The 8,951-nt window shown below is 41.7% G+C and overlaps 1 protein-coding gene across 5 annotated transcripts; it reads left to right on the top strand.

Annotated features, from left to right (window-relative positions):
* The first annotated feature begins 240 nt into the window (after positions 1 to 240).
* Positions 241 to 8,662, top strand: LOC135246281 (Fc receptor-like protein 4). 5 transcript variants are annotated; one of them, XM_064319766.1, is made up of 11 exons: positions 241 to 450; positions 840 to 864; positions 1,038 to 1,098; positions 1,806 to 1,829; positions 2,198 to 2,455; positions 3,998 to 4,282; positions 5,273 to 5,557; positions 6,538 to 6,822; positions 7,446 to 7,721; positions 8,015 to 8,113; positions 8,530 to 8,662. In XM_064319766.1, coding segments are annotated over exons 3-11 (1,632 nt in total). In that variant the 5' UTR covers positions 241 to 450; positions 840 to 864; positions 1,038 to 1,097; the 3' UTR covers positions 8,649 to 8,662. The 5 variants fall into 5 exon arrangements, with proteins under 5 accessions (XP_064175836.1, XP_064175838.1, XP_064175835.1 ...); XM_064319768.1 differs by lacking the exon at positions 1,038 to 1,098; XM_064319765.1 differs by lacking the exon at positions 1,038 to 1,098 and having other exon boundaries at positions 241 to 864.
* Positions 8,663 to 8,951: the final 289 nt, after the last annotated feature.

Genomic DNA, 8,951 nt, shown 5'->3' with positions numbered 1-8,951 from the left:
GTCAGCTTTTAATATCATGGTATGTGTGTTACCATTTCACAGAAACTGCTGTCTTTGTGTTGAGTCCCCCTATTTTCAGCAGTGTAAAAGTAAAAAAAAAAAGATTAAAATTAAAAAGCAGAAGTTCTTTCCTCCACACTTTCAGCTTTCCATTGCTTTGGTTTTTATTTTTTTTATTTTTGTCTGATCTGTTCATGAAACTGTTTCAAAACTCTTCAGGCTTGTCTTCTAATCTGGCCTTTTGATTCTTGATGTTGATATGAGGTTTTGCATTTTGCTGTTTAGCCTCTATAATTCTGCTGTCAGAGTCTTCTGCATTTGGGGACTTGCTATATCTTTACCCCTGCCCTCTGGAGACTGCTGGTGACATCACTGACTGTAGTTTTAGGGTTCTCCTTCACAACTCTTCACAGGATTCGTCTGTCATCAACTGCAGTACAACTCATACAGGTACTTAGAGTTGTCTGTAGCCTACACAACTCACATACAAGTTTGGATAGTTTATTCTCTGTTTGGCACTGTGAGTGCCTGTGGGTTTTCTGGCTTCTGTTGTTGGTGGCTTTTTGTCAGTATAGAGGAAATGTAAGAGTGATATTCTGCAGATATATATTTAAATTTAGTTGATTTTAGTTACAGAAAAGCGGAAGGTAAAGCGGTGATGAAGTAGAAGGGTGGGAGCTTTTGTGAGAATTTTTTCGCAACTTGCTGCCCACACAAGCAGATAAGAAAAGAATGCATTAGAGGTGCTGTACAGTATATATAATAGCCCAGGGGTTTCGTTTTTTTCGCTCTTTTGATCACTGAAGTTGAAGCACTAACCTTCCTCTTGAATCATGCAGGCAAACAGAGGGGTCACATTGATCTGTGAGTACTACCGAATCAGTTTTTTAATGTAAAGGTTTTTAACAGATAAGTATGTTTTTGTGGTGAAATTTGCATTTGATTGAAAATAAAAACAACAACAACAACACATTTGTTAAATTATGCTTAAATAAATAAGAATGATTTGACCTCACTAATACTAAAATGCTCTACAGCATTTGGGCTGCATTGGAATGACCTGCGTTATGGGAAAAGAAGAAAAGTATGAGTGAAGAAGTATGCTTTTGCTTCAGAAGATAACATACCTTGAATGATCACTAACAATATTTTGTGCAAGAAGAAATACAATCTTATTTATTTGTTATTTGAAAGAGACATTGGACAGTTAGTAACTGCCCAAGAATTAGCTTGATAACCAAATTTCATCAGTAGTCTCTTGGCAGGTGGGAAAATTTACAAAAAATATGTACAAGCAGCAATTTGCAATTATAATAAAAAGGTTGGTGTGCATCAATACACTCTAGCAGTAAAATAAAAAATATAAATAATCGCAAAAGGTACCAATGTAGCATATTGTGCTACAAATAAAATAATAAAACAAAAAATTACACAATAAAAGGTAAAACAATTGTACTTAATAATATGACAGTGGTGATATGTAACTGGCTTTTTAACCAAAACTTTCAGTGTATTTTTGCACAGAACATGTAAAGGCTTCAAATATGTTCACACAAACAGATATACGCTCCATTCAAACTGATCATTGCCGAACTCAAACACTGACTGGTGGACCTGAGTTTACCCAACTTCCACAGTACTGCATGGATGACATCTTAAAATCAAACAGCAATGATGGGGATGTATTTAGGCTTTATTTGGAATATATTTATGGTTTTGTATTTGTCTTGCACTTATTGCATTTCTTTGGCCATTTCGATGATGATGTCAATGATTCCTGTCTTTCTTTTCTTTTTTTTTTACAGTGCTGAGTCTAATGACAAGACTGGGTGAGTGTTATTAGATTTTAAAACAAACCCAACCTTCTGTTACCTGATAATTTATCAGAGAATAACCTTATTCAGACAGTTTAGTGAAACTTATGATTGATAACAGAATGTCATGCTTCACAATAAGACTGTCTAACAGCATTATGATGTGATTAATTAGACTGCATATGTGGACGGTAATGTAGAAATATTATTCTGTGAGACTCGAGGCATGTCCTACAGTAGGGGGTGATACAGAGATCACAACCAGAATCAGTTCATTTCTGTTCTAAAATAATAAAGCCACAGCATTAATCAGGACACCATAAACATCATGTCATGAGTATTTAAACACATGTACTGACGTAGTGCATGCACTGTTTGTACAGGGAGCCCAAAGAATGTACTGACTCTGCAGCCTAACCGGCTCCTGTTCTTCACTGGAGAGACCGTCACTCTCACGTGTTCGGGACGGCCATTCAGACATTATGGATTCACGTGGATGAGATTTGAATCAAATAGTTGGCTGATAAAGCACACATCCCAGGATAACATCTACACCATCGCACCTGTCACTGAAGCCCACAGTGGTGTATATAAGTGTTCTGGTGAATACGAAAGTGATCCTGTCAGACTGAACGTGTCAGGTGAGTCAAAACTGGTCAGCAGCTGAACACTGGTGGTCTCACTCATCCCACAGAGAGACCATATTTAACACATTTATTCAATCTTCCCCAGTGCACATTGTGCTTCCCGTACCAGTTCATTTATTACAGGCAAATATAAAATTAACTTATTTTCACTAAAATGGGCTGGGTATACCACCAATTGAGTTGAGTTTCTGCCTGTCACACTGTTTGTATTGTTAATATTTGAGCTTCTGTATGTTTTAATCCATGGAATGTAGCCTTTTCTATCTGTTATGACAATGAGAGAACCAACTGCTTTAACTGTTTGTCTCAACCCCAATCAGAGCATGCCTGTCCCTCTGTAGTCATGCCTGCACTCCACTAGCAAAGTTGTATGTAGAAGTTGTGTAAATCGCTCTGGGTAGAACCATCTGCGAATGCCTGTAATGTAGTGAAATGTAATGAGCAGTAAGAGCTGTGACACAGTCTGTCCGTCTTCACAGCCTCGCCCACACCCGTTCTGAGATAGTCACATGCTTTCACAGTACATGGATAAGCGAACCATGTTCTACTGTATCACAGATTAAAGCCAGTTTGCACTGTGTGTTTGATTATGCCATTATTAGGAACCTGGGGGAGAGATTCAGTCTGTTCTCTCTGTTATAGAGAAACCCCACCGGTCCTGACTGTCTCTCTACACAGGCAGTTATATGCAAGAGAACATGACAGTCTTTCTTGTAAGGTTACAGTGACTTCAGCTGGCTTGGAATTTTACTGGTAAAAAACCCAGTCTGTACACAGAGTATAGTTACCCCACCCAATACAGGTATCAGGTGAGTGTTGACAGTCATTATCCGTGTGCAAAATTGTACATTCCCATAATGCAATGGGTCACATGCTGTGATATTCGGGGTCCCTTCCTTAGTTTAATTCTTGTACCATTACGATCAGTTCTGTCAGGACCACTGTCATCAAGTAGAACTTTATTGACATAAGGAATACAGTTATGTTTGGCGGTATGGCTTTGTTTGGAGCTCTCCCGCCAACCACGCAGCCCGCGTGGATAAGGCCGGAGGCCAGCACCAAACCCCCTAGAGGGGTACACACAGAACAGTCCAGCAGCAAAGGTTTTTTAGACTATGTGGAGCATACAATTTCGTAACACTAGGGATGGAGCAATACAATTCTTAACACATAGGAATGGAGAATGCAAATTCTTGACGCATGGGGATGGAGCTGGGGTGGTGGAGGGGATTTACGAAGCAATGTGCAGCGCTTGCATGCAGAAGGAGCAGCCGAATGAGTAGAGGGAGGCTGTTTAAGTAGACCGCCCTGTTAGTGAATGTACTGTGATGGGCGAACATCACTCAGCTGAGCCATCAGCTAATTCAGCCGGAGCGCTTGACTCTCGTGGCCTGCCAGAACTACGCGATGCTCCATGATAAGAGCTTTATCATTTCTGATTTTTGAATATCTTCTCTTAATATCATTGAAAATAGGAATGCAGCTGTCCTGGTTTTTGTGAACCAGAACTGAAACCCAGTCTGTCTGTTTCTACAGCACTGCCTAAAGCCACTCTGACTGTAGAGCCAAAATGGCATCCACTGTACAATGGAGAGACCGTCACCCTGAGTTGTGAGGTGGACTCCGACAGCAACTGGATATATTCCTGGTACAAAGACCAGGCCCAGATGGCTGTGTCTCAGACTGCTGGTCACAGTGTAACTGGTAACAGACTCAACATCCCTGGTGCTGCTGGGACTGACCAGGGGCAGTACTGGTGTGAGGGGAGGCTGGAGGGGAGAAAAGTGACATCACAGCGCAGCGACTCCATCACTGTTGCAGGTGAGTCTCAGGTACGCTTTCAATTTGGATATGTCACATGCTCTATTGGATTGAGATCTGGGGACTGTGCAGGTCATTGGAGTAAAATGAAGTCGCCGTCATGTTTGTGGAACCAGCTAGAGGTGACGTGTGCTTTGTGACAAGGCACATTACCTGCTGGAAGTATCAACTTGATAAAAGGTAGTCTGTGGTCCTAAAGGGATGCATATGGTCTGCTACAATGCTTAAGTATGTTCTGGCACTCAACTGATGCTCAGTTGGTATTAAGGGGCTTAATGTGTGTCACAAAAACGCACCATTACACTACCACTACCAGCCGTTACTGCTGACACAAAGCAGGATGGGATTTTATGCAGTATGGATTCATCCTGTTTTGTCAAATTCTGACCCTACCATCTACGTATGTGTCGTAGCAGAAATTGAGATTCGTCAGACCAGACATTTATCCATTCTTTAATTGCTTAGTTTTGGGTTGTGTATTCAGGGATGTCCTTCTGCGCAGCACTGCTGTAAATTGCTGTTTTTTGACCATCTGTGGCCTTTCTGCTAGCTTGAATGAGTCTGCCCATTCTACTCCGACACACTCAATAATAAGGTATTTTCACCCACAGAACTGCTACTCACTGGATTTCATTGTTCATTGCACCACTCTCTGTAAATTTCAGACATGTTTTTGGGATTCTTATGAATTCAGCAGTGCTAAAGGCTTTGTATAATTATCCTAATTTCAATGATATTCAACTTATACTCACGCTATAGAGAATTAAAATATTCTGTGAATGATTTCACATATATAATTTACTTTTGAAGTTATGCTTCAAATATTTATATTTTATGAAATATTGCGCAGGACCACCTATTGATTCAAAAATAATTAATATTTCGCCTATGCTTCTTTTTCCCTTGCATTATATACACAACTGTTTCCTCCTCAGTCACTTCTACATTCTGACAGAAGAAACTGTGACCCAGTCTGTCTCCTTTCCACAGCCCTGCCTAAAGCCACTCTGACTGTAGAGCCAAAATGGCGCCCACTGTACAATGGAGAGACCGTCACCCTGAGTTGTGAGGTGGACTCCGACAGCAACTGGATATATTCCTGGTACAAAGACCAGGCCCAGATGGCTGTGTCTCAGACTGCTGGTCACAGTGTAACTGGTAACAGACTCAACATCCCTGGTGCTGCTGGGACTGACCAGGGGCAGTACTGGTGTGAGGGGAGGCTGGAGGGGAGAAAAGTGACATCACAGCGCAGCGACTCCATCACTGTTGCAGGTGAGTCTCAGGTACGCTTTCAATTTGGATATGTCACATGCTCTATTGGATTCAGATCTGGGGACTATGCAGGTCATTGGAGTAAAATGAAGTCGCCATCTTGTTTGTGGAACCAGCTGCAGGTGACGTGTGCTTTATGACATGACACATTACCTGCCGCAAGTATCAACTCGAAAAAAGGTAGACTGTGGTCATAAAGGGATGCACATGGTCCGCTACAATGCTTAAGTATGTTCTGGCTCTCAATTGATGCTCAGTTGGTATTAAGGGGCCTAATGTGTATGCCACAAAAACATTGCCCACACCATTACACTACCACTAACAGCTGTTACTGCTTACAGAAAGCAGGATGGGATTTTTATGCAGTATGGATTCATCCTGTTTTGCCAAATTCAGACCTTACCATCTACGTATGTGTCGTTGCAGAAATTGAGATTTGTCAGACCAGACATTTATCCATTCTTCAATTGTTTAGTTTTGGGTTGTGTATTCAGAGATGTCCTTCTGCGCAGCACTGTTGTAAATAGCTGTTATTTAACCATTTGTGGACTTTCTGCTAGCTTGAATGAGTCTGCCCATTCTATTCCGACGCTCTCATTAATAAAATGTTTTCACCCACAGAACTGCCACTCACTGGATCTTTTTGTTTATTGCACCACTCGCTGTAAATTTCATACATGTTTTTGGGATTCTAATGAACTCAGCAGTGCTAGAGGCTTCGTATAATTATCCTAATTTCAGTGATACTCAACTTATGCTCACACTATAGAGAATAAAAATATTATGTGAATTATTTCACATATATAATTTTCTTTTGAAGTTATGCTTCAAATATTTATATTTTATGAAATATTGCGCAGGATCACCTATTGATTCAAAAATAATTAATCTTTCTGACATGGTTCTTTTTCCCTTGCATTTCATACACAATTGTTTCCTCCTCAGTCAAAACTGTGACCCAGTCTGTCTCCTTTCGACAGCCCTGCCTAATTCCTCTCTGACTGTTGAGCCAAAATGGCGCCCACTGTACAATGGAGAGACCGTCACTCTGAAGTGTGAGGTGGACTCCTACAGCAACTGGACATATTTCTGGTACAAAGACCAGGCCCAGATGGCTTTGTCTCAGACTGCTGGTTACAGTGTAACTGGTAACAGACTCACCATCCCTGGTGCTGCTGGGTCTGACCAGGGGCAATACTGGTGTGAGGGGAGGCTGGAGGGGAGAAAAGTGACATCACAGCACAGCGACTCCATCACTGTTGCAGGTGAGTCTCAGGTACGCTTTCAATTTGGATAAGTCACATGCTCTATTGGATTGCGATCTGGGGAATGTGCATGTCATTGGAATAAAATTAAGTCATCATCTTGTTTGTGCAACCAGCTAGAGGAGATGTGTGCTTTGTGAAAAGACGCATTACCTGCTGGAAGTATCCACTTGAGTACAGGTAGAGTGTAGTCATAAAGGGATGCTCATGGTCAGATACAATGCTTAAGTATGCTCCCGCACTTAAATGATGGTCAGTTATTATGGGGCCTAATGTGTGTCACAAAAACATTCCACACCATTATGTTATTGGCATTCTTATGAATTCAGCAGTGCTGGAGGCTTTGTATAATTATCCTAATTTCGATGATATTCAATTTATACTCACACTATAGAGAATAAAAATATTTTGTTTACAATTTCACATATATAATTTATTTTTGGTGAAATGCTTAAAATTTTAATATTCATGGCATATTGTGCAGCACCACCTACAGAGTCAAAGAAAATTTATATTTCTGCCATAGTTGTTTTTCCTTGCAGTTTATGCACAATTGTTTCCTCCTCAGTCATCTCTAAATTCTGACAGAAGATACTGTGACCCAGTCTGTCTCCTTTCCACAGCCCTGCCTAAGGCCTCTCTGACAGTAGAGCCAAAATGGCGCCCACTGTACAATGGAGAGACCGTCACACTGAGGTGTGAGGTGGACTCCTACAGCAACTGGACACATTTCTGGTACAGAGACCATAACCAGACAGCCACATCTCTCACTAAAGAGTACAGTGTAAACATCACTGGGGCTGCTGGGTCTGACCAGGGGCAGTACTGGTGTGAGGGGAGGCTGGAGGGGAGAAAAGTGACATCACAGCGCAGCGACTCCATCAATCTGACTGTTGCAGGTAATTTAGCCATTCAGTGGTGTCATTAAGGAAGTCTTGTGTCATATCCCACTTTAATTGAACAGCAAGGTAGTGTATACAGGTTTATGCTGTTTAATAAATTTATCTGCTAATACCATACATGTGTTTTTAGTGTGTGCATGTGTGCATGAGTGGTTGTGTGGGGGGGGGGGGGGGGGGGTTATAGTCATATGCTAAAAATGCAAATATTCTTTGCCAGCACTGACAGACTATGAGGCACAGAGAGGAGGCAGAGTTACAGGACATTCTCGCTTCTTTTTCTCATGAATTAGGCGCACAAGTGATTCTGCGCATCGCACTTGGAGTTGGATTCTGTCTGATTGTTTTAGCCCTGATTTTCATTCTCTTCCAGAAACACCGCAGGAACAAAGGTGAGATTGTCATGCTGCCTAACTGAACTTTTCAGCTGAATTTGTTCATTAATCTGTGCCTACAATGTGTGTGTGTGTGTGTGCACAGTACATACATATAGACAGGTTTATTTTTGATGTATCTTTAAATACATACAGTCCCCAGGGATCTTTATTACCAGCCTTATAATGGACAGAGCCGAAGTGCTCGCCTGCTTACATCCGGCTGTGACACGCTGTGCCCGAGAACCACCCAGTTTTTCATTAGCACACCCAAAAAAACAAAGGTTCATACTCTCCGCCCCCCCCCTCTGCTTTTTCTCTCTTCTCTTCTTTTCTCTCTTCTCTCCTCTCCCCGCTCTACTTCTCTTCTCTCCTCTCATCTCCTCTTCTCTCCTCTTCTCTCCCCTCTTCTCTCTTCCTCTCTTCCCTTTCAGGTTTGAGCCAGGCTGCTGGACCCAGCTGTGAGCCCCTGCATTCTCAGGCCAATGTGACCAATCAGAAGAAGAAAAGGAAAGGTGAGTCATCGCTCTGCCCTAGGCCTGCTGCTCTGTGAGAACAGGGAGACACACTTAGAGACCAGTACACGAGTGAAAATACTTTAGAATGAAGAATGCGTTTTACACCGGGATATCGATTTATTGCTACAGCATTAGAAGTTAGTTGAATTGCGTTGCTGTTATTCAAGCGTCCTGGAATTGTTGCATCTGAATGAAGTGGAGAAGAATTGCAGGGGACAAGAATATATTTGCATTTTCAAGCATTAGAAATCACAGTCCCTCATTAAATAATAATGCCATTGGTTTGAGTGTGGGACACAGATGCAGTCTTTTCTCTCTGACAGGCATGAGTTAAATCG

The sequence above is a fragment of the Anguilla rostrata genome, unplaced genomic scaffold, assembly GCF_018555375.3.
Source record: "Anguilla rostrata isolate EN2019 unplaced genomic scaffold, ASM1855537v3 scaf0131, whole genome shotgun sequence".
NCBI lineage: Eukaryota > Metazoa > Chordata > Actinopteri > Anguilliformes > Anguillidae > Anguilla > Anguilla rostrata.
The sequence above is the reverse complement of the archived record's forward strand: the minus strand, read 5'-3'. Positions and strand labels throughout refer to the sequence as shown.